This window comes from Arvicanthis niloticus, chromosome X (assembly GCF_011762505.2).
Source record: "Arvicanthis niloticus isolate mArvNil1 chromosome X, mArvNil1.pat.X, whole genome shotgun sequence".
Taxonomy (NCBI): Eukaryota; Metazoa; Chordata; class Mammalia; order Rodentia; family Muridae; genus Arvicanthis; species Arvicanthis niloticus.
In genome coordinates, this window is record NC_047679.1 from 35,071,440 (window position 1) to 35,097,873 (window position 26,434).

At 36.0% G+C, this 26,434-nt stretch overlaps 2 protein-coding genes across 2 annotated transcripts; both read left to right on the forward strand.

Annotated features, from left to right (window-relative positions):
• The first annotated feature begins 290 nt into the window (after positions 1-290).
• Positions 291-5,392, forward strand: LOC117694839 (odorant-binding protein-like). The gene is made up of 7 exons (XM_034485856.2): positions 291-446; positions 894-1,033; positions 1,479-1,549; positions 2,345-2,455; positions 4,263-4,364; positions 4,540-4,569; positions 5,180-5,392. The coding sequence occupies exons 1-6, from the start codon at positions 366-368 to the stop codon at positions 4,554-4,556; spliced, it is 522 nt and encodes a 173-aa protein (XP_034341747.1). The 5' UTR covers positions 291-365; the 3' UTR covers positions 4,557-4,569; positions 5,180-5,392.
• A 4,197-nt stretch (positions 5,393-9,589) lies between these two features.
• Positions 9,590-18,815, forward strand: LOC143435549 (lipocalin Cav p 3.0101-like). Its single transcript, XM_076918577.1, has 7 exons — positions 9,590-9,693; positions 10,770-10,909; positions 14,121-14,191; positions 15,722-15,832; positions 16,931-17,032; positions 17,191-17,224; positions 18,615-18,815. The coding sequence occupies exons 1-6, from the start codon at positions 9,613-9,615 to the stop codon at positions 17,205-17,207; spliced, it is 522 nt and encodes a 173-aa protein (XP_076774692.1). The 5' UTR covers positions 9,590-9,612; the 3' UTR covers positions 17,208-17,224; positions 18,615-18,815.
• The last annotated feature ends 7,619 nt before the right edge of the window (positions 18,816-26,434 follow it).

Consider the following 26,434-nt stretch of genomic DNA (forward strand, 5'->3'; position numbering starts at 1 on the left):
TGTCATTGTTAAGGTAGCCAGAGTCATATAACTTCATTTTCTTGTACTTGTTCCAAATGAGAAATTTGGACTTTAGAAACATGAATATTTGTGTTTTCTGACAGACAGCCCATGTCCACAGTGGCTTGAAAGGTCAATTTCACGGCTTAACTCACGTTAATCTCATTAGGAAAGTATCAGAAAAACAGAATTGTCATTCACAGTTGTTGCCACCAACCAGGATATGCTGGAATTTCACCATGGACAATCAATGCCAATCTGAGGCCAATTATCAATACTATATAAGGTGGAGATGGCTCTTGGTCTTTCCACCACCTGTCCTTGGTCTTCAAACTCCATCAGAAGCAGAGAATCCAGGCTCTACCATGGTGAAGTTCCTGCTGATTGCTCTTGCATTAGGCATGTCCTGTGCACATCATGAATCTCTTGATTTAAATCCCTCAGAGGTGTGTGCATTTGGGGATAAAGGGGTCTGGGGTGTTTATGTATGCTCTGAAGTTGGTTTGAGTATATGTATCATATATTATAAAATACACATCCGTGCTGTATCTGAATCCTGTCTGTAATTCAATCCCAGTGTCTTTCAACTCTTTACATGTTTTCAATAAGATCTGTCTACAGTATGAAAGAAGGTTGAGAGAAAATCACAGATTGGGCTTTGCATCATTATTGACTGACACAGCGTGAACTGTATCCAGCATCCCATGTTCTAGTGTGAATGAGTGATGACACAATCTCACAATCTACTCTGTAGCAGGGAGACATCTGCATTTCACTAGCTCCAAGTTCATTTGTTGACTGACCTAAACTACATGTAATAATGAGGATGGATGCTGCTGGAAAAAGGAACAGATTGACTAACTAACTTCTGCCATGGTTTCTGTCCTATTTAGGTCAATGGGACCTGGCACACCTTGTACATAGCTGCGAATCCTGTGGACAAGGTAGTGGTAGGTGGACCCCTGAGAGCTTACTTTGAGCACATGGAGTGCAGTGATGAATGCCAGACAATCAAAATCAAATTCAATGTCAAGTAAGTGACTTTCACCTGATGCACATGGGCAGGACTGAGAAACGGGGGACATGAATGTCAGTGTGAAATTTTCACCAACACTTGGGTCATGTGTAAAAAAATGGAGTTGATCTCCTGGGCATATTCATTCTGAGTTGTGTCCTTGACTTAAGGAACACTGGCTGCAATGGGTTCTACAGATTTAGAGGGTTGGGTCATTCTGGTTGAAACTAGTCACAAACAGTAAAGGTGAGTAGAAAATGAGGACAGAGTCTTCCCCTGGATGCCTGAATTTATTTTCCATGTCAATCATAACCCCAGAGTGTCTGTTTCAGTCTTCAGATGTAGGTTTATTTAAACAAATTAAATATTTCCCAAAGGCAGTTAGTAATTCCACACAATGATGAAATACAAGCAACCTGAAAGAGTAAATTCAGAAGCAAGTTTTTGCTTTTTATTTTTGAAGGGTGGACGGCGAGTGTCAGACACACACTGTTGTGGGAGAAAAACAAGAAGATGGGCGGTACACTACTGACTGTGAGTATGTGATCAGTTAATGGGGTGGATAATCAAGAAAGAGAGAGAGAGAGAGAGAGAGAGAGAGAGAGAGAGAGAGAGAGAGAGAGAGAGAGAGACAGACCAGGCTACTAGAACAATTTTATCTGATAATTTCAGATGCCACTTCCAAAATCCTAACTAAACTTCCAGACACTTATGGGATCATGTAATGTAAGGCGCATTTACATACATTCATATAAGAGTATTTTTAGAGACATTTCAGGGCCTATTATTTAAGATAAGTGTAAATGACATTCAGAAGGCAATCCCACAAAGCTGCATGACTGATTTCTTAAAGGATTTATTTTATGGAAAACTATATATTTGCTACACACACACACACACACACACACTTCTTGTTTTTTAATTTTTTTGAGTAGAGTTTCTCTGTGTAGTCCTGGCTGTTCTAGAACTAGTTCTGAGACTAGGCTAGCTTCAAAGGATCATTCTGATTGCTGGGATTTGAGGTCCCTGCTACAGTGTGGCACCTTAATATTAGCCTGATGATTTTTACTTTTTAAATAGGCTGTGGAGGCATAAGGTAATTATAGACATTCTTATTTTTAATTGAGAATAGATTTTTTTTCATTAAAGCAATAGTGTCTCTCCCACTCGGTAGCTCTCATTTACAATTTTATACCATTGTAAAGGACATTTGTCTAATAATTGAATGGAGAAACAAAAGTATCATAGATTTGTTATATCATATGTAAAATAATAATAAAAATTCCAACAATTCTACTGATTTCTAAGCTGACTCTGTTTTAATTGCAGACTCTGGTAGAAATTATTTCCGACCTGTACTGAAGAAAGAAGACACTATTTTCTTTCACAACGTTAATGTGGACGAGACCGGAAAGGAGACAAATGTGATTTTAGTTGCTGGTGAGAGTGGTCCCTATCATAGGGTTTTTATTGATATGATAAGCACCTTGACCAAAAGCAGTCTGGGGAAGAAAGGGTTGATTTGGCTTAAGCTAATTCATTTTCTAGAAGAAGTCAGTGCTTCTCAGCCACTCCAGATTCCTTAGTTCGGTATTCTCTGCTTAGTTTGTACCCCATTTTTTGACTAGGTTGTTCGGTTTTCTGGAGTCTAACTTCTTGCGTTCTTTGTATATTTTGGATATTAACCCTCTATCGGATGTAGGGTTAGCAAAGATCTTTTCCCAATCTGTAGGTTGCTGTTCTGTCTAACTGACAGTGTCAATTGCCTTACAGAAGCTTTTCATTTTCATGAAGTCCCACCTGTCAATTGTGGGCATTAGAGCCTGAGCTATTAGAATTCTTTTCAGGAAATTTTCCCCTGTGCCAGTGCATTCGAGGCTGTTTGCCACTTTGTCTTTTATCGGGCTCAGTGTATCTAGTTTTATGTGGAAGATCTCGATCCACCTGGAGCTGAATTTTATACAGGGTGAGAAATAAGCACCAATTCGCATTCTTCTACATGCACCCTACCAGTTAGACCGGCATCATTTGTTGAAGATGCTTTCTTTTTTCCACTGGATGGTTTTAGCTTATTTATCAAAGATCAAGTGTCAATAGGTGTGTGTGGGTTTATTTTCAGGTCTTCTATTCTATTCCATTGATTGATCTATCTGTCTCTGTACCAAGGAACTCCAACTCGACAGGAGCCGGGTAGCCAGAGCTGATGCACAGGCCATGGAGGTGTGCTGCTTACTGGCTTGCTCCCCAAGTCTTGCTCAGCCTGCTTTCTCATAGCACCCAGGATCATCTGCTCTGAGGTGGCAGCACCCTCTGTGGGCTGGGCACTCTGCCATCAATCAGTAACTAAGTAAAATGTACTGCTGAGTTTTTCTGCAGTGGGCTGGACCCTTCCACATCAACTGTCAATCTAGAAAATGCCCTACAAGTTTTCCCACAGAGCAATCTGAGGGTAGCATTTTCTTAATTGAGGTTACCTCTTTGCAGATGACCTTGCCTTGTGTAAAGTTGACAAAAACCCCAAAACAACAAACAAACAAACAAACAAACAAACAAGAACAACAGCAACAAAACCAACCATATTGCTTTGTTTGACAAAGTTGGGAGGGGAAGGGAGGGAGTAGGAGTAAAGTAGGAGACTTTGGCCTGGGGGATGGGGGATGGTAGTGGGGTGGGTAAGGTGGGGTGGTGTTGGGGTGTTGGTTGAATTCAGGTTCATGAACCTGTCCAGCCTGATTTCACTGCTTATTTCAATAATTCTCAATATTCCAAGGCATGGATTCCAGAATCTACACAGAAGTAAGACGAAAAGTCAGCATGGACAAACATTCAGTTCACATATTTTAACCATCAGGATTCTGTACAGGCCTCTTTGGAAATAAATATTATGGTGATGTGGAAAGCATGAAAAACTATAACAACAGTAGTAGGAGTAGTAATAGTGATGATAGCAACAACAACAATAATAATGGTAATTACAGCAATAGCAACAACAACACACTTAACGATAGTATTCATTAGGGTGTGGACTGTCATATTAGTTGCCGACATTGCAGCTCCATTAAATGTGTTCTGTTTACTTTAGAGACCTTAGGTTGACCAGAATTAGGCTGGTGGGGATGAGGGAGGGTCCAGAAGGTAGGATGCTTCCATGGGTCAATATCACACAACCCATTGTAATTGCATCTGTTCTGAGCCACCCAGTATCATAAGCTACACTTTGTCTTCCTTTCTGTTCCATGCCATGTAGGGAAAGAAGAGACCCTGAGCAAAGCACAGAAGCAGGAGCTTAGGAAGCTATCCAAGAAATACAATATTCCAAAGGAGAATATCCAGCATTTGGTGCCCACAGGTAACATCATTTTGCTTCACACAGCAAACAAATGCACCTGAAAATATTCAGGATAATCATCATTTCATACTTCTAAGTCAGAGTTTTAAAATTATTTAAAGTCACTGGAGATATTAAGGAGATCTGATGATGTTTTTTGTTTGTGATTATTTCCTTCCTCTGTTGTCTGTCACAGACACGTGTAGCCAATAAAGACACCATATGGGTGAGTACAAACAGGGCAGCCAAGCCTGCTAATATTTTAATCTGCTAGAAATTCATTGTTTATTCTATTAGTTATGCATTGAATAGAGGAATTCTATTCATAATTCTAATTAAATATGTAATCAAAGGTGGCAAAGCTATGATTTATGTTGCTGTTAGTCTTTATAACCTGGGAAAAGGGAACCCTCTTACTGCAAAGTGTAGATTTATTTTAAAGGTGATGGGTAAGAATTTTGTGAAACTCTTCACTATTAAAATAGGTGATATTTTTGATACTCAAGAATGTATCTTGCATTTGGAAATACTGTAAATGTAGATAAACTTGGTAGAAGTCTCCTTAGGCACAACCTTGCACATAAGTTTTATGGTAGATAATATTTAGACAGAAGATTGTCAATCTAAAGGCTGGTATAGAGTTATAGAAGTCAAGCAAGAACAAACATAGGCCTAACCCTGTAACAAGTGTCATTTTAAAAATCAAACCTTCCACTATATTAGTCATTGATTAATTTTTGTTTTTCATTTACAATCTCAGAAAAGTTCATGTCAGAACCATCAGCTCATGCACATCTTCCTGTTTTGTTTGTTTGTCTTGCTTTTTACTTTTGAAGCTTCACAGATGACAGCAAGATCAGCAATATTTCCCACATCACCTTTTTCCATGAAATCAGAATCGTGACAATGAAGATAGCTCATCCTTTTCCTACTTGTTTCTTTTCATCTTTCCTATGAAGCCAGAATCTCTGCTTCATGGATTTGTTTCCCATCCTCCTACCATGGTACTGATTCTTCTGTTGATGAAATAAATTGATTTTCCATGCACACATTTTTGTCTTCAATCATTGTGATGTCATACACAACGTCTTACCTTGGGTTTTATTGCTGTGAAGAGACACCATGACCAAGGCAACTCCGTTAAAGGCAAACATTTAATTGGGGCTGCCTTACAGGTTCAGAGGTTCAGTCTATTTATCATCATGGCAGGGAGCATAGCAGTCTGCAGGCAGACATGGTGCTGGAGAAGGATCTGAGAGTTCTACATCATGATCCAAAGGCAGCCAGGAGAGTCTTTCTTCTGCGGGCAGCTAGCAGGAGGCTCTCTTCCTCATTTGGGAGAGCTTGAGAATAGGAGCCTCAAAACCCACTCACACAGTGACACATATGCTCCAACAAGGTCATACCTACTCTAACATTGGCACACTTCCTAATCTTGCCAATTCCCACAGGCCAAGCATGTTCTAACCATCACACACAACAAAGAAAATGTGCACTCTAGCTATTGAAAAATAATCTGGTTTGGGATGACTCAGTGGTTCAGAGTACTGGCTGTCCTTGTACTGGATTCAATTCCTAGCAACCATATGGCAGTGCACACCCCTCTGTAACTTCAGTTCCAGAGGAATCTCTCCCTCTTCTGGCCTGGGCAGGTACTGAACCCAGCTGGTACAACTGCTTATGCAGACACTTAAATATATACATACTTAAAAAAATACATTTAAAATGTTATTAGCTGGGCATTGTGCTGTCTGCTGTTAATTTCAGGGCTTGAGAAGCAGAAATAGATGTATTTCTATTTTGAGTTCAAGGATAACTATGGGTAACTAATGAGAATGTGTTTTAAAAGAAAACAACAAACAAATCAATAATGCAACAAAAACAATACTAGTGAATAATACCACAAGAAATAATTTTAATGGAGAATAACTACATATTTCCATAATGTCTCATTATTAGACTGAATAAATTACCCATAATATTTTATACATGGTATTCAGGATGTGATATAAACTTTCTATGATATATCTTTTTAGTATTTGAGGCTTTTAGCCAAAGTGGCGTAAGAGTTGAAGGGAGTACTCTTTTTTAATTAATTGGGAGACAGGAGCCCTATCACCTTGTATATGTCTTTGGTACTGATATATTGCCCTCTTCAGGCCACTCATGTCATTGAATAAGAAGCCACAGCCTTCCTTGGGATGCTTTTCTTTTTTTTTTTGCATGGGACTCTATCTTCCTCTTATTAAGTCTTAAGGTGCTACATGGACTCTATCACCCTCTTCTGGGTGTTTTGAATGCTGCATGGAAACATATCAGCTTTTGGATGCTTATGTACTGAATGGAACTCTATCATCCTCTTCCAGATGCTTTGGGTACTTCATGGGGCTCTCTTGCCCTATTTTGGCTACATCAGTTAGTCTATAGGAAATTTTCTTCTATTTATGGATGCTCTGGGTATTGCATCAGAAGCTGTTACATTCTTCTGTCAGCTGTGAATACTGACTGCGTGGCTATCTTTTGTCCTCTTCTGGATGCTTTGTGTTCATTATGTTCAGCTATTACCCTGTTTTTGCATGTTTGGATGCCACAAGTAAAACTATTGCATTCTTCTTGGCACTGCTGGTACTATACTCACCTGGTACACAAACAGATACATACACATAATTAATACTGAATTAAGTCATTCTTAAATAAGATTCAAAACTGAATACAATCACATCTCTATGGAATAGACATTTTGCAAATACACCTATGTAAGAAAATATATTGATGTTTAATTTTCCTTGTTATCCCAAGACCTGCCAACAAATGTTTATTAACATTTAATATATAAAGATTACATTAGAATATGATCTGCAGGTACTACACTCACCTGCTACACAAACAAATACAGATACATAATTAATACTGAATTAAGTCATTTTAAAATAAGATTCAAAACTGCTGCTATAATGAATGATAATGGGTTACTTAAATCACAACAAGTACCTGTTAAAATAATTGGGTTTGGTGTTTGATATCTGTAACTCAAAATTCCAAGAGACCTGATGCCCTTTTCTGCCATCTGCAAACACCAGGTGTGCCCATAATGTGCATATAGACATGCAAACAGATTATACATGCTCATAAAAATAAATTTTTTAAATTGGGTTTCATAAAATAAAATAAAATAATGACTCAAACTCTAACATTTAAATTGTGGGAAATTCTAAAACCATCAGTATTTCATTAGTTTCAATACATTGAATTTGAGAGCTTAGGACCTGGACTGGAAGAAGTCATTGTTTCCAGTGCAGAATTAAAGCTGGACTTCAACAATGAAACAACACACTCATGGAAAATGAACAACATTCTATTCAATGATCTCTGAGTCAGAGAAGAAATAAATATATAAATAAACACTGCCTAGAATTCAATGAAAAATGAAGGCACAGTATACCCAAACTTATAGGATACAATGGAAGCAGTGCTAAGAGGAAAACATAGCACTAAGTACCTCCATAAAGAAATTAGAAAATACTCATATCAGCAATTTGAAAGTACACTTTAAATCTCTAGAAAAAAGAAGGTAGGAAATAATCAAAATTATGGCTGAAATCAATCAATCAAATCTAACAGAATAGAAAGTGGGGAATGGCTGTGACCTCAGACAGATGCAGAGCCCTACAGCCAAATAGTGGATGGAACTTAAGGACTCTTCAGGAAAAATAGGAGGAAGGATTGCAGGCCTGAAGGGAATAGGAGCTCCAGAGGAAAACCAACAGAGTCAACTAGCTATACCTTGAGGCTTCTCAAAGTCTGAACCACCAACCAAAGAACAGGCTGGACTTAGGCCTCCCTGCACATATGTACAGATGTGCAGCTTGGTCTTCATGTGGGTCCTGAACAACTGGAATGGGGGTTATCCCAAAAGCTGTTGCCTGTACATGGGATGTGCTCTTCTAGCTGGGGTGCCTTATCTGGTCTCAGTAAGAGAGGATGCATCTAGATTGGCAGAGACTTGATGTGCCAGGTTGGGGGGATGTCCAGGGGTGGGCCACTTGCTCAGAGAAGGAGAGGGGGTGGGGGAAGGATTGTGGGAAGGGGTGACTAAGAGGGGGCAGTGAGCAAGATATAAAGTGAATAAGTAAAAAGAATAAATAAATAAATTAATATACTTTTTAAAGATTCTATTTTTCTCCTTCTCTTTTTCCTTCTCCTCCTCCTTTTCTTCCTCTCCTTCTTCTTGATCTTGAATCAACAATTTCAAATGAATAAAGAGTTAATGTGGTTTACATAGCAAGTGATGGGGACTGAGGGAAAATATTTTCATTGTAATTTTCATGCTGTATTTTCCTAATTTGTGTTATGTACTTAAGAGTGTTCATATAACTTGTTTGAATGTTACTAAATGACAAGATAATATGTTTAACTTGAGAAAGCAAAGTTAAACCTGTAAATTCGTCTTCAAAAACATATATATATATATATATTCCTTGGAAAATATTTATTCATAAGAATATGCAGACCAAACACTCATTAATGTATAATTAAAAATTAATTCATGTTGGCAATAAAAAAATTAATTAAATTTTAAATTTAAAAATATTCTTGAAAATAAACATTTATTTATATAATATATAGAAGCCCCTTGGAAACATATTTTATAGCTATGATGCTATGCTATATATATATCCTTTGTAAATATGCTTTATGATATATATATATATATATATATATATATATACTTGAAAAGACATTTTATGCATCTTTCCCCATTTCAATAACTGAAGCTTCAAACCAAATTAATATCTGTGACCCCTGAAACAGGCCATGTGTTTTGTGTGCTCATTACTTTTCCAAAAGTCAATTTTTCAGTGGAGCCCTGCATCACTAAAAACAATCTTATCAATAAAATAACACGTCATTGCAGGAAGCACAATGACACGAACCAGGAAATTTCTAGACATTTTATACATCTTTCCCCATTTCAATAATTGGGACTTCAAACTAAATCAATATCTGTGACCCTTGAAATAAAACTTGTGTTTTGTGTGCCCATTACTTCTATAAAGGCCAATTGTGCACTTGGAGCTCAGCACCACTAAAACACAATCTTATCAATAAAATAATAGTTCATTGCAGGAAGCACAGTGACATGAACCAGGAAATTTCAAAATTACTCCATATCTCATGATAAAGAATGATTCCTTCATTATATATTATGAAAAAAGATGACAAAAAACCCTTCATTTTCTGAGCACTGGAGAAGACGGAAGACTCTGAGATGGAAGCTCTGTTGCTGGCTGTTGTGTTTGCTTGGATTTGTTTTAGAAGTGGGTCTAATGAACAGCTCAACGAAACCCAGGTACTATGAAATAATAAGATTATAATATATAAAGATTCTTACTGCATTATTCATTTATCTCAAATGCTGAGCAATCTCAAATGCTCAATAGCATTTACTAAGTGTTTATGTACTGCGGAAATCACTCATTCAGGGAGCAAGTTGGGGAAATTCAACACTCTAAATAGAATATAACTTAATATTTAATTTTATATGACTTAATATTTAATATTTTTATTTTAGACATTTAACATTTAGACATTCACATATATTCGTGTAAATTATATAAAAACTGCATGCAAACTGCAATTACAAACATTATTAAATATACCAGATAGAATGTTTGGCTTATTATATGCTCACTGTAGTATATATGATTTCAATATAAAACATGGTATAATTACATGTCTTTATATCAATAACTCATATAAAAATAATATGATATATAAGAATCTCATCACCTGTGTCTATTTCTTCCTCTGTTTTCCTCAAAGAGATTTATATGAATGTCAGATTCTGTAAACCATTGGTTCACACTCATATGTTTTCATTGAAAACAAATATTATTTACTGTCAATTTTATATTTTCTCATTTCTATTTAGAGCAGATTTTAGGTGATATAACTCAGAGACCAAATGAAATATTTTGGTTTTCATGGTATTTGTTAACTCAGTCTTAAATATGTTAAAAATGTTTCACCATCATGTTTTAGATATCGATTTGGATAATTGTGTCACCTTATGTTTGTACATTCCAGGGAACAGAAATTTTACTAGGTATTTAGGAATTGTATTACTTACTATGTGTCACAATATATTGTAAATGGAATATGTTCAATTGCATTTGGTAATTTTTAATTTTTTTCCTGTAATACATTTTGATCATATTCATTCCCCTCAACTCTCACATCTTCCCCCACCTCCATACCCACACAAACTCATGTTCTTTCTCTAACAAAAGTATAAAATACAAGTTTTAAGGAGCAGAATTTTATACTGCCCATTAAAAATCAAATTTTCCCCCTCTCAAGCTAAATTATTTGTTGGAGCTGACAGAAAACATCCATTGATTTTCCTAATGGCATCTTCATTCTCAGATCTCGGGTGATTGGCACACCATTGCCATTGCAGCCACAGAAATTGATGTGATCACTGATGATGGATTGATGAAACTGTTTTTTCGTCACCTTGAGTGTGCTAAACAATGCAAAGAAATCATCTTGACATTCTATGGCGAGTAAGCTAACCTTGCTGCAATCTAAAGGTTCAGACATTTTGATATGATGGGAGGTATTTAGCCGTTTTCCAGACTGACAGCTACATGATACTGTCACTTACCAAAATACATAAATATTTCCAAAATAAAAAATAATGCTAAGGTATTATTCCACATTTCAAATAAAATATATTTAATATGAATATTTTATGATTGATAAATATAAATAACATGAACAGTATTAAAATACTTACGATTTATACATGTATGTTGTATATACATTTGAATTATTTAAAACAGCATGCATATTATAATAACAGATGATATTTGGTATACTAGATAGAATGTCATTTTGTATATATGACTACAATATAAATTATGAATTACCTATATATGAGTTACATATTACATGTATATTAAAAACAAAAATACGCCATGTGCATACTTACAATACTGTATTTTAAGTCATATCATATTTCAGATTAATTATATCAAATTTTGTGGCTGTATACTACAGAAAATATACTATATCAGGCTAGAAACATTAGTCAGTGGCTAAAGTATTTTAAAATTATTTATAACATTGTGTTATTTTATGATGACATATACATGTCACTATATAAAAATGATTATATTTATATATCATGTATCATACTTTATATTTTAATTATACCTGAATATAATTGTTTGTTGTCAAAGATTTGTGTTTTATGGTATTCCTGTGTATGTGAACGTTTTGGTTTCTGCATCTATATGTGTTTCTTGTGCTTTTTCTTCGGCTCTTGTGTTTTGTTTTCTGTTTCTTTATTTTGTCCTAGTCTGGTTTGCTTTTATTTCTTTCTTTCTTGTTTTTAATATGCCTGTTCATTTTTTAATGAAAGAAAGTGTGAAGGTTTGGATGGGTGGAAAGGTTGGGAGGATATGGAGTTATAAGAAGGGAAACTATAATCAGAACATAGTATATGAAAAATCTATTTTTAATTAATAAAAAGATGGGTTTTAGTTATATCAAGGGTCTGGAAATTAGTTTTAAATATAATTAATTGTTAACTCCAGTCAAGGAAGCCATCAACTGTCAATCACTCCTGATTGATGAGTTGATGGCTCTTGGGTGAGGAATTGGCAAAGTTTTAGAAGCTATGATTTGTGCTTCCCATAATTTCAGTTAACTCAGTCATTCTGGATTTCTGACGGGGTTATATTTCTTTAAGAATATAGTCACTTGTCGGGCTACATTCATGCACATATGTTCAATAGTAACTGGATACAATGGGTTTCTTTTTTAAAAAGGAGAGAGAGAGAGAGAGAGAGAGAGGAGAAAATATCTGAGGTTTGGAAGGACTGGACTAGACAGAGATGAATCCAACTACACTCTTGCAAGTATGAAATTCTCATATGTACAGCACTGACTGGAAGTCTATAAACATGGATGACATAGAAAGAAAGAGGAGGGCAGCAGAAACAGGGGGAACTATTGCCCTGGCCCCGGGGATTCAGCGAGACCCTAGGGAAGGGGGCAAAAGAATGATGGACAAGAGACAGAAAGAAGCACCTGTCTGATCAAGTGCTTAAATTTTATTGTTCAGGCTGCCGTTATAAAGGCAAGTAGGCAGGAGGGTCATCCCGCAATTGCAAAATTCTCTAAGCCCACAAGAATTCCTAGTCCAAATTACTTACCTAAATATTTTCTCACAAGCAAGAAGGCAATTAAAACATCTCTCGGCTCAAGTTGCTTATCTGATTAATATTTTCTCCCTGGCAGGAGATGCAATAAAAATGTTCCTTAACTCAGGCTATTTACTTAATTGACATTTGCTCTGAGGCAGGAGGGAGTCTTGGCTCCCAGCAAACTATATAAGCTCACATTTTATTTTATGTGTGTATGGGATTCTCCAAAAAAAAGTTAAAGTGAAATATAAAAATATGTAAAATAAATTCATAGATCAGTATGTAATTAGGACTAGGGTAAAGAAAGATAAGATTACATTAAAGGTCATTGTCAGTTCAAGGAATGTTGGTCATCATGTCCAAAATGCATTTAGATTATTTTAAGTAACCTAGCTGGAAGTGTAAATCAAAAAATTAATGCTGAAAATTTTTACACATAATAAATGTTACTTGGGGTTTAGCAGCAGAGAAATTAGCATGGATTTTGTGGAACAGAAAGGAATGATATTGTTCATTTTCTGTACAATAACTCGTTCTCTGTTAATAGTATATTAGAGATTATATATCAAGAAGAATTTTCTAGAAATATTAGTCATTGAATAATACATATGAAAATAACTAAGTTTCCCATTTTACAAATATGATTATAATCTATATGAAGGCCTTAACATCCCACCCCTTGCTTCTTTCACAGTGTTCACTATTTAAGATGGCACTACTAAAATCTGAGTAGAAAAAATGGCATAAAGTATACATTACAACCCAGTAACAACAGAGACACATGTGAATTGTAGATTTTATATATCAATGATTTTGTATTCCTTAGATCTATATTTGATATGTGAATACAATTATCTGCTTGTACATCCCCTGTACAGATTTATGTGCCCATCCTGGCCTAAAATCATTGATGTCTATATGAATGTTTTGCTGAGTAAATATAAGTTGAATTAACAGAAATCAAAGTACGCATTGAACAATGGTGGCTTCAGTGGGGTGTGGTGGCACATGCCTTTAATTCCAGCACTCAAGAGGCAGAGGCTGGTGACTCTATGTGTTTGAAGCCACCATGGTCTACAGAGTCCCAGGATAGCCAAGTCTGTAAACAGATAAACACTGTCACAGAAGAAGAAAGAAGAAAGAATAAAAGAGCAAAGGGAGGAAGGAAGGAAGGGAGGAAGGAAAGAAGGAAGGAAGGAAAGAAAAAGAAAAAACAAACAAAAATAATGATAAATTCAGTGATCCTAGAAACTGAAGTGTTTATAGAAAATAAATAAATAAATAAATAAATAAATAAATAAATAAATAAATGGTTCAAAAAGAACACTATACATTTCAAAGGAATCTGCAGCTATTACCAGGTAAAGTCTATTGATATCTTTGCCTGAACCGTTGCAAATGATTCATTCTCAGTGACAAAGTCAATTGTTGTGGTTCCTACAACGCAGTGAACCAGTGTCTAGTGATATAAGAGGGAAGATGTTCATGATGTCCATCATTGCATTATTCAGATCACACAGGACCATGATAAGGGATATACAATATCTGTCTCTTTGTATTTTAGGGTAGATGAAGAATGTGAAAAGTTTGAAGTCAAAGCACAGAACTACTACTCAGATTTGTTTACTTTTACCTGTGAGTATATGTGATCTTTCTGGAATATTTAAATTCCTTGGTACTGGCATCATCCCATAACCTGAGCCTATAAGTATTTCTTCTCGCACATCTGCAAATGCTGATGTGGATGCCGATGCCAGGAAGTGCATGCTAACAGGTGTCTGATATAGATATCTCCTTAGAGGTCTGCCAGAGCCTGACATACTCAGAGGCGGATGATCACAGCTAACCATTGAACTGATCATGGGGTTCCCAATGGAGGAGTTAGAGAGAAGACTGAAGGAGCTGAAAGGGTTTGTGGCCCCATGAGGAGAACAATAATACCAACCAACCAGAGCTCCCCAGGGTCTAGACCACCAGCCTGGGAGCACATAGGGAGGAACCCATGGCTCCAGCTGTATATGTAGGGGAGGATGGCCTTGTTGGGCATAGGTGGGAGAGGAGATCCTTGGTCCCATGAAGGCTGAACACTGAGTGGGGGGAAATTCAAGGGTGGGGAGGTGGGAGTGTGGGGGGGTAGGTAGGGGCACCCTCTCATAGAAGCAGGAGGAGGGGGGATGGGTTAGGAGGTTTCTGGGTATGGGGAAATGAGGAAAGGGATGGCATCTGAAATGTAAATAAAATATCCAATAACAATTAATTTTAAAAAAAGAATTTCTTCTTGCAGCTCCCCACCAGGCCTTACACCTCTCACTGGGTCTTTGAAGAAGTCATGATCTCATCACACATGTTACATTAAATATCAAAAACAAACAAACAAAACTCTCAGGTCTGATTGTGAGATATTCACATATAAAACAGCTGAGAATATATTTTATGTAGAACAATTTAAATCTCATTTATATAATAATTGTTGTGACTATTCAATAAATAATCAAGTTTGTCAGTTATGGGAGGTTGTTGCTGTCCCATAAGACTCCAATTCTGATCACAGTACTCACATTTGATGGTGCACAACAATCTGTAACTCTGGCTTTTTGGAGATCCAGTGTTTTCTACTGGACTCTGAGAGCACCCTGGTCAAATGCATAAAATTACAGGTGCACATGTACACATAAATGAAAACAAAATCAATCTTTCAAAAGGATAAAATATTCAAGTGTCTGAAAAGACATTTAATAAAAGAGTTTAATAAGTACATTATAATTAGCTAAATCCAGATGCTAAGAATGGCAGTGATTAAAATGACAGATTAAAATATTCATATCAAAGTGTACTTAATTTAAAATTCAATTCCAATGGTAACAAAATTGTATAGGTCTTTGTTTGTAATAATTGACAGTAATTTACAATCATCAGTTTTTTATAATGGGATGTCCAGATGCTTAAGTAATTCATTTTGTGAAAAAAAGTACAATATATTATTCTCATCTCAGCCTGAAAAATATCTACTTTTAAGTTAAATGTGACTGAGGGGATTGTTAATGAATCAGTGACACTGAAGAAGGAAGGGGACTTATTTCTGGGGTCCTTAAATTGAGCCTGGTAAAATTAAATGAAGTAGTGTTAAAATGTGTGAATTCTGACATCTACCTTTTTACACTACAGATTCAGGTAATAATTACTTTAGGATTTCATATGTATCAAGCACAAGTATGACAATTTTTTGTTACTATTCGAAGGATGATTTCCAATACAAACATGTATTCTTTTTGCTTGGTAAGTATCATGAGTCATTATTATTATTATTGTTGTTCTTTGTGCTGCATATGAGTCTGCTTATCACATGTGTGCTTGGTATACATGGACACCAGAAGAGAGCATCAGATACCCTGCAACTGGAGTGACAAATTATTGTGAGCCACCATGTTGGTGATGGGAATTGAGCCCAGGTTCCCTGAAGATGAGACAGTGCTTGTAACCACAGGACCATCTTTCCAGCCACTCATAGGATTTTTTTCTATAATACAGAACATGACTACATCATGTCTGCTTTTAATTTAAAAGAAAATGTGTGCATAGGTTATTTATATAGAATTCATTTATTCATAGATGTGTCCACATAGAAGATTCAATATTCCTCTTGACTGAATTAAGGATGCAAAAATATTTTATTAAAAATAAAGATTTATATCCACCATGGACTGCCATCCGAAGTATTTCCTTAAATTGGACACATACAATGTGATGATCCAAGATGTTCTATGATGACCCCATTGAATTAACAGGTTTTCTTATCAGAAGATGATTTATGTCACCTCATAATCCAATAATAAAAATTTTAATTGGGACGCTTTAAAGGAAAATTGGGATTGAATTTAGGCATAAGACACATGAGGGGGAGTTTTAAAAAATTGTTTTATTGTTTTGTTTCTGGAAAGTTGGCATTATTTACCCCCTTCATTTCACCAGGGGTCTATGATAGGAAGGAATGGATATGGTGATAATAATATAGGTTGAGTAGGAAGAAAAAGGTCATATTTTAGAAACTTTCTGATATCTTAAGTGCAATATACTTGAATTCCAAAGTTATTATGTTTAAAGAATACTAATACTCGGGGACATGGTAGAGGAAGGCAGGGGGTGTGCTCAAGTTACAGGAGCATACCCTATAGAAGGTATTCAATTGTGAACTCAGTCAGTTTACAGTTGTGAATGGGAAATGAGGTTCCATGTTTTTAGTCCTTGTCAAGTCACCATGAAAGACAGAGGTGGGAATGGGGAGAGGGTTGGACACACAGTAAGACAGCATGGAGGATGCATTCTACTCTGAAGAACATTCCACATGTTTCTCTTCTCTTTTTCCACACAATGAAGGGAAAGGAAACAGTGTGAGGGAAGCAGACCAACAGACATTTACAAAAGCATGTAATATGATGAAACTTCCAAAGGAGAATATAAGATACCTGCTTGAGAAAGGTAATAAGGAAATGACCATAGAGGGGACCCTAGCTGTCCCCTGAGACTTTATATGAAACAAAAACTTAAAAACCATATTATATTTATTCAAATTTACTACTCACAATTTTAAAGTTATAATCCTTACAACAATGTTGTTTACCCACCCTATTTTGCAGATATTTGTCCTAAATAAAGACATGCATACCTTGGGTGAGTAGAAACATGACAGTTCCCACTCTTACTAAAAATCAATGTCTTTTTGATTTTGTTTGTTACATTTATTTAAAAAAACAAAAACAAAGAAAAAACCATGGGTGTGATGTGGGTGCAGTGTCCTTGGAGAACAGAAGATGGCACCAGATCCCACAGAGTCACATGGAACTGAGACACAAGTCTTGTGCAAGATCAGGGATGGTTCTTCTCCACTGAGTCTGTCAGCTTTCATACTAACCTTCTCTATTTAATTTGCTCCCTTGAGACCTCAAGATAAAACTGCTACTGATCAATCAGCCACACAGAACAGACTTGAGAGCTGAACTATGATCCCTGAGCTAGGATGTTACGGGGCTTTTAAGTCTAAAAACTACAAATATATGTGTCAAGTTACAGTCAAATTTTTCCATCAATTGAGATTCAGGTATAAGGGACTTTTCTAGAAACATTTCTTTGTGGTACATTTATTCTGTCCTCATTGGTTAGTTTACTTAACTGTGGCAGAGTGACTCATTGCCCAGCATTCATGTCTCAACTTGTCTACCAGGGCGTTAGTCACCCAGTGAAATCTTAGGAACTTAAACTTTGTTTGAACCCTATTCAAAATGGAAGATTTATTCAAAATGACTTTTTTTCTTACAAATTTCCCTCTGTTACATTGCTCATCAAAGGAATCAATTATAAAGTTATTTAATGCCATATAATATTTATATATAGAACTGAGTTTCATAATGACATTCTTCATACATGCATATTATACATTTTAGTCATATCCCCCCTTTATTTACCTCTTATTCTCACCTGTTGCTTTCCTCATCCTAACAGCTGAGTCTCCATTATATACACATATATACATCTATGCATATATGTATTATATATAAATTTTTATTATAGAGTATATAATATATACTATATTATATTATATATACTATATTATAGTATATTATGGAGTATATACAGAGTATATTATATACACTATTATAATGTATATATACATTATTATGCATTGTATTACATATATAAACTTTCTGGTGACACAATCAATTTAATTAGGATTGCTTGCACAAGCATGTGTACAGACATATTTTCAGGAGCATGGACACAACATTAGCAGCTACACTACAGAAAATCATCTCAGGCTCTTCCCCCAGCAACCATTATTTGCCTGTAAACTCTCAGAAATGTGTGGGGCCTTGTGAGTGAGTCTCCCCAACCACTCAGCAACTTGTATTGTCTATAATCCCTCAAAAGGAAGGGGATCAATTCCCTGCCAATTCCACCAGGGAATGGTGATTTGGTTCAGGTCTTCCTTCATTGAAAACTTAAGGACACTATGCTACTAAGAAGAACTCAACTAAATTAAACATTTTCATTCTCATCTCCACAGATTATATCATAAAGAATATCTGAAACTGTAACTTCTCAATGGCAATTGATTCATCTCTGTGAAGTCTAATTATTCTGCTTCCCATCCAATGAAGACCTAAGTTCTAATTTTTTGCTTCCTTTCTTTCCTCCATGTATCCCTTGTATGACATTCCTTACTTCCTGATTAAATTGATACCATATGCATACACAAATCTCAGAAGCATGCTCTTAAAGTTTTCAATGCTTGGAAATGTTTCACTATGGATAACTACTAAAAAAAAAAAACCTACTCATCTATTACCAAGTAGGAGAATTTTATTTAAAAGAACAATGAAAGGGTTATGGAGATGTCTTATTCAGTGCTCACTGTAAGCTGTCTATTGCCTCTAGCTTCTAGGGTAGGATTTGGCCCATGAGCACTCTCCTACCCCTATTGTTATAATTGCATGGTCAGGTCTCACACACATAACCACATCTGCTTTGAGTTCATGGGTGCCTTCAAAAAGAAACTGGAAAGATCTCATACTAGCAATTTAACAGCACACTTGAAAGCTATAGAACAAAAGAAGCAAACACACCTAACAGGAGTGATGGCAGGAAATAATCAAACTCAGAGCTGAAATCAATAAATTAGAAACAAAAAGAAAAGTTCAAAGAATCAAGGAAACCAAGAGCTCTTTCTTTCTTTCTTTCTTTCTTTCTTTCTTTCTTTCTTTCTTTCTTTCTTTCTTTCTTTTTTAGAAAATCTACAAGATAGACAAACCCTTTGTCAAACTAATTAAAAGGCACAAAGGCAGTATCCAAATTAACAAAGTCAGAAATAAAAAGTGAGATATATCAATGGACACTGCAGAAATTTAAAGAATCATTAGGTCTTACTTCAAAAGCCTATAGTTAACAAAATTGGAAAATCTAAATGAAATGGATGGTTTTCTAGATACATTCCACTTTCCAAAGTTAAATCAAGATCAGGTAAACAACTTAAGTAGTCCTATAACTTCTAAGTAAATACACTAAGTCATTAAAAGACTCCTAACAAAAAAAAAAAAGCCAGATGGTTTTAGTACAGAATTCTACCAGACTTTCAAACAAGAGCTAATACATATATGTCTCAAACTATTCCACAAAATAGAAACAGAAGGAACACTACCTAATTCATTCTATGAGGCCACAGTCACCCTGATACCTAAACTACACGAAGACTCAACAAACAAGACTTTCAGACCAACTTCCATTATGAACATTGATGAAAAAATACTCAATAAAACATCAGCAAACTGAAACAGAGAAAATATCAAAAACATCATTCAACATGATCAAGTAAGATTCATTCAAGGGATGTAGGGGTTGTTAAATGTATGAAAACAAATCAATATAATCTACAATATAAACAAACTGAAAAAGATGATCCTTTCATTACATGCTGAAAAAGCCTTTGACAATATCCAATCTCCTTCATGTTAAAAGCCTTGAAGGGGTGAGAGATACAAGCACATACCTAAACACAATAAAAGCAATATACAGCAAGCCAATAGTCAAAATAAAACACAGAGAAACTTAAAGTAATTCTACTAAAATTAGGGACAAGACAAGGCTGACCACTCTTTACATATATACTCAATATTGTACTTGGACTTCTAGCTAGAGCAATAAGACAATTAAAACAGATTAAGGGGATTCAAATTGGAAAGGAAGAAGTCAAAGTATCATTGTTTACAGATGATGTGAAAATATTCATAAGTGACCCCAAGAATTATACTAGAGAACTCCTACAGCTAATAAACACTTACAGCAAAGAGGATGGATACAAAATTAATCCAAAGAAATCAGTAGCCCTCTTTTATACACATGATAAATGGACTGAGAAAGAAGTTAGGAAGAAAATATCTTTTGCAATAGTCACAAATAATATAAAATATCTTGGAGTGAATCTAACCAAGCAGGTGAAAGATCTGTATGACAAGAGCTTCACATATCTGAAGAAAGAAATTAAAGCAGATACCAGAAGATAGATTCCACATGCTTATGGATCAATAGAATTAACAATGTAAAATTGTGTCTCTCCCTGCCTTTATTGGATCATCAGGCAATATTTGTCCATGTGGGCAAAGGGAACAGAGATGACAGATGAGAGGTTCAGAAACCCTGTGAGTACATACAGTAAATAAGACAGCACAACCAGATGTAGAGAGACAGACCAATTTTACTTTGGGTGATTCAAGGATTATATAATTTGGGGACAGGTAGAAACATCCAAGATGGGCAGAGGTCATTGGCTGAAGGCTTAGGGTACCAAAATGACTCATTAGCATGGGAAAGCATTTCAGGAATCTCAGATGTTAGCTGAATGAATTCTTATCAGGAAAAAAAAGAAGTTGAACGTGTAATCTAAGACTATGTGATATTCCACAGGTAGAGGTGTTGGGGAGGGTAAATTCACCAGACAAGGTCAGAGAAGGAGAATCCCTGCCAATGAAGGAAGTCTTCCATATTGTGCCAATCCCTAGAAAGCTATCCAGCTAATGGTAGACTTCAATATTAATTAGCAAAGTTTTTGCATATAAATAGCCATTTTACCAAAAGCAATCTACAGAATCAATGCAATTCCCATCAAAATTACAACACAATTCTTTACAGACTTTGAAAGAACAATTCTAAACTTCATATGGAAAAAATGCAAAAAAACATCCAGGATAGCTAAAACAATCCTGTACAATAAAAGAATCTCTGGAGGGATCATCATCCCTGACATCAAGTTGTACAATAGAGCAATAGTAATAAAAAAATGCATATTATTTGGTGTAAAAACAGACAGGTTGATCGATGAAATAGAATTGAAGACCCAGAAATAAAGTCACACCTTTGGACATTTGAGTTTTGACAAAGAAGTCAAAACCATACAATGGAACAAAGAAAACATCAACAAATGGTGCTAGCCTAACTGGATGTTTGCATATACAAGAATGCAAATAGATCTGTATTTATCCCTGCAGAAAATGCAAGTCCAAGTAGATCAAAGACTTCAAGTAAAGCCACATACACTAAATATAATAGAACAGAAATTGGGAAATAGCTTTGAACTCATTGGTACAGGAGACAACTTTTTGGTTCAGGCATTAAGATCAACAGTTAATAAATGGGACCTCATGGAAGTGAAAAGCTTCTATAATGCAAAGGATATCACGAAAGAACAAAACGACAACTAACAGATTCAGAAAAGACCTTCACCAACCCTACTTCTGACAGAGAGCTAACATGTAAATATATATAAATATATTAAATGATATATATATGTATACATATACATATATACATATACATGTACATATATATCCTCTCAAGATCTTAGATACCAAAAACCAAAATAACCTAATTAAAAATGGAGCAAAGAGCTGAACAGAGAATACTCAACAGAGGAATCTTGAATGGCCGAGAAACACTTAGAGAAATGTTCAACATCCTTAGTTATCTGGGAAATGCAAATCAAAACAACTCTGAGATTTCACCTTATACCCATCAGAATGGCTAAGATCAAACCCTCAAGGGACAGCAAATGCTGATGAGTATGCAGAGCAAGAGGAACACTTCTCTATTGTTGGTGGGAGTACAACAACTCTGTAAAACAATTTGGCAATTTTTCAGAAAATTGGGAATAGTTCTACCACAAGATTCAGCTATATCATTCCTGGGCATATACCCGCAAAAGCTCCACCATCCTACAAGGACATTGGTTCTACTACATTCATAGCAGTTCTATTTATAGTAGCCAGAAATGGAAAACAAATCAGATGTCCCTTAACTGAAGGATGGATAAAGAAAATGTGGTTCATTTACACAATGAAATACTACTCAGCTATTAAAAATAAGGACATCATAAATTTTTCAGGCAAATGGATGGAACTAGAAAATATCCTGCGTGAGATAACCCAAATCCAAAAAAAAAAAAAAAAACCATGCATAGTATGTACTCACTTAGAAGTAGATATTAGCCATAAAATACAGGATTGCCACAATTCAATCTACAAACCCAAAGAAGCCAAATAATAAGGAAGGCCAAAGGGAGAATGCTTGAGTCTTTCTCAGAAGGTAAAATAAAATATACACTGGAGGTGGGTGGAGGGAGGGCACTGCTAGGAGAAGAGATGTGGAGAAAAACAGGGCAGGGGATTAGGTATAGGAAGAACAGGGGATGAAGAACAGGAATAAGTGGAGGGGCATCTTTAGTACATGTCTAGTAGGCCACCTACACATTTGTAGCAGATGTATAGCTTGGTCTTTATGTGGGTTTCTTAGGAACTGGAGCAAGGACTGTCTCTGACTTTGAGTCCTCTCCCTTTTGCTGGCCTCCTTTGGCTGGCCTCACTGGGAAAAGATGTACTTAGTCCTTCTGCAACTTGATGCTCAAGGAATGGTTGAGGAGAAAGGATGAGCTAATGGAGGGAGGAGTTTATGAGGGTAGGACTGAGAGAAGGGGAGGTTGTAATTGGGGTATAAAGTGAATAATTAATTAATTAAATAATTAAGAGAACTCAAATACTAGAATCCATATTGAGATCTCACCATGTAAACTTCTTTCTTCCTACTTGATATTATCAGGTATTCTATGTCCAAAGGAAGATTTTATTTCAAGTGTGGTTTCTAATACCTTGAAATATAAAACAAATGTGACTGCAGCATTGGAAAGGTAAATCAAATTTCATATGGGAGAAAACATTTTTTCTGTCTGATACTTACAATAGTGTTTTCATCATGTTTTACATGAATTTCACTAGTGAAGAGATATATTTTCTCTTGTGTTTTCAAACATCATCATGATGAATAAAGGACCTTGGTTTTCAAGGTACTCACATATCCTCCATGGAGTATGTACCACTGCAGTCCTTAGGCATTTTCATATAATATAACAAATACAACATTGGCCCTGAATTAACTACACAAGGATGAGGTGTCATGGATGAATTAATCTCAAATACATACCCAATATGCCATCGAAATTATTTGGACAATGACACATTTAACTTATTTCCGTAAAGGTTTACCTTTTTTTCTAACTTCACAAGCTCATCAGTTATACTTTTAAAAAAACTAATATTAAGTCAACATCTTAGATGTAATGCAATAGAAATGTATTCTGACAAGAAGGTAAGGATTGTGAATTTCTACTTTGTTGCTCATAAGGAAACATGGGTGACATAATGTGCTAGTTGAGCCGTTCAAACAACATGTACTTCAGATTTTGATTTTTCCACTGAGTAGATGATACAACTCAACAAGAGGTAAAACTGGAAGATATACTACATAAAACAAACAGATACAAACCAGTTCTTTAATGGCTTTTAGACACATCTTTTACCATGAAAATATGGCAAAGTTTTCTTTAAATAGCCTCATTATAATCTGAACTCAAAAATTAATTCATATCAGAGTGTTCACACTGTGAACACTAAGTCACACATAGTCTCATCTGGTCTTCAGGAGACTTCTAGGAGTTATCATTATTTTGATAAGGGGATTTGAAAGAGATAGTAGGTTTTTACAAAGTGACAGCCAACTGAACAACAGATTCTCTATGCCAGGTTCCAAATGGCATTTCTTCCAACTCTTCCCCATCAAATGCAGTAAGTGAAACAAATTCCACTGAAGAAATGTAAAGATAATGTGAAATTGAACAATAAATACAAAACCCCCATACAATTATAATAAATGTAGGATGTAATATATAAGAGAAGAGTAAAAAAGTAAAATAATTTAAAATTTAAAAATAGTACTTAAGAGGTGGTTTGAAAATATGGACACAAAGTGTGGGACAGAAACTGAAGGAGGGGCCGTCTGGAGACCATTCCACCTGGGTATCCATCCCATGTGCAATCACCAAAGGTAGATACTGATGTGGATGGCAGGAAGTGCATGCTGACAAGAGCCTGATATAACTGTGTCCTTAGAGGTTTGCCAGAGTCTGACACATTCAGAGGCAGATGCTCACAGCTAACCACTGATCTGATCATGGGGTTCCCAATGGAGGAGTTAGAGAGAAGACTGAAGGAGCTGAAAGGTTTTGTGGCCCCATGAGGAGAGCAAAAATACCAACCAACCAGAGCTCCCAGGGTCTAAACCACCAGCCTGGGAGCACACAGGGAGGGGCCCATAGCTCCAGATGTATGTAAGGAAGGATGGCCCTGTAAGGGCATAGGTGGAATAGGAAATCCTTGGTCCCATGAAGGATAAACACCGAGTGGTGGAAGAAATTCAAGGGTGGAGAGGTGGCAGTTGGGGCGGGGGTAAGTAGGGGCACACCCTCATAGAAGCAGGAGGAGGGGGGATGGGATAGGTGGTTCCTGGGTGTGTGGGGGGAATGGGGTAAGGGGATAAAATCTGAAATGTAAATATAATATCAAATTTTAAAAATTTTTAAAAAAAGAATAAGGATGGGTTATGTAAGAGGGTTTGGAGGAAGGAAAGGGAAGGGGAAATAACATAATCTCAAAAAATAAAATAAATAATTTTTGAAAAGATTCTTAACACAGAGTTAAGCATTAGGCTTGATGGAAAGAAAGACTGGCTCAAGAGAAAAATCCAGCTTACACTTAAGAGCATGGGTGTAAGCTTTTCAAAGAAGAGTCCCTTGGGTCTCAGCAGTGGCTATATTAAACATTTTGATGTTTCAACTCACAACCTAAAAAGATGCTAAGAATACTTTTTGTCTTTTCTCGCTCTTTTTGATAAGTGCAATGTCAGGGTGGTTCCAAGAATGCTTTGGATGTCGCTATTACCAGGTAAGATGAAGCTATGATCCATAAGGTTACACAAGGACATTACGCCCCTGCTTTGACTGAATGGGGTTTCTTATGATATTCTTGAGACACTGGGAGTTTGTAGCTAAGAAATGAAAAGGGACAAGCATAGTGTGTTTCTATGTTAATTTTTTTGTTTGAAGTATCTCTGTATTAAAGGAGATTTGTCAACCTCAAAAAAAGAAGGTGGTCTGACTGTGCTCAGTTCAGAGAGTAGCACTATTAGGAGGTGTTGCCTTGTTGGTGTAAGTGTGGCCTTGTTGGAAGAAGTGTGTCACTGTGGGTGTGGGCTTTGAGACCCTCCTTCTCACTGCCTGAAAATAGTCTGCTCCTAGATTCCTTTTGATGAGAATGCAGAGCTCTCAGCTCCTTCAGCACCATGCCTGCTTAGATGCTGCTCTGCTTTCCACCTTGATAATAATGGACTGAATCTCTGAACCTGTAAGCCAGCCCCAATTAAATGTTGCCCTTCATAAGAGTTGCCTTGGTCGTTTTATCTCATCATAGCAATGAAAATCAACACTAAAACAGAGCTTCTCTGGTTCTTAAGCCACACTGGCTATAAAGCCTCACATATTAAAAGGCATATTGTAGAAACTTTGAATCATAACTTGAATACCATATTTACAATATTGTGGGCAATATTTTTCTGTTCAACTATGACACATCAATAAATTATGTAATTATTCTCAATTAAATAATTTATTTTGGTATTATAGACTGCTTTGGTTTTTGTTGCATTTTGTATTTTTTATTATTTTGATTGTTTTGTATTGAAACACATACAAACTATGTAGCCATGATTATCCACACACTCAATATATACAACAGGGTGGCCTCAAAATCACAGAAATTTATATACCTCTGCTTCTCAAGCCCTGAAATTAACAGCAGACAGCACAATGCCCAGCTAATAACATTTTAAATGTATTTTTTTAAGTATGTATATATTTAAGTGTCTGCATAAGCAGTTGTACCAGCTGGGTTCAGTACCTGCCCAGGCCAGAAGAGGGAGAGATTCCTCTGGAACTGAAGTTACAGAGGGGTG

What these genes read in the sequence shown, in the direction of transcription:
- LOC117694839 (XM_034485856.2), top strand. Translation starts at nt 366, where the DNA reads ATGGTGAAGTTCCTGCTGATTGCTCTTGCATTAGGCATGTCCTGTGCA. An exon ending in AAAATCAAATTCAATGTCAA is followed by an intron (nt 1,034 to 1,478) that starts GTAAGTGACTTT and finishes TTATTTTTGAAG; the next exon opens with GGTGGACGGCGAGTGTCAGA. An exon ending in AAATGTGATTTTAGTTGCTG is followed by an intron (nt 2,456 to 4,262) that starts GTGAGAGTGGTC and finishes CATGCCATGTAG; the next exon opens with GGAAAGAAGAGACCCTGAGC.
- LOC143435549 (XM_076918577.1), top strand. Translation starts at nt 9,613, where the DNA reads ATGGAAGCTCTGTTGCTGGCTGTTGTGTTTGCTTGGATTTGTTTTAGA. An exon ending in AACAGCTCAACGAAACCCAG is followed by an intron (nt 9,694 to 10,769) that starts GTACTATGAAAT and finishes CTTCATTCTCAG; the next exon opens with ATCTCGGGTGATTGGCACAC. An exon ending in ATCTTGACATTCTATGGCGA is followed by an intron (nt 10,910 to 14,120) that starts GTAAGCTAACCT and finishes TTTGTATTTTAG; the next exon opens with GGTAGATGAAGAATGTGAAA.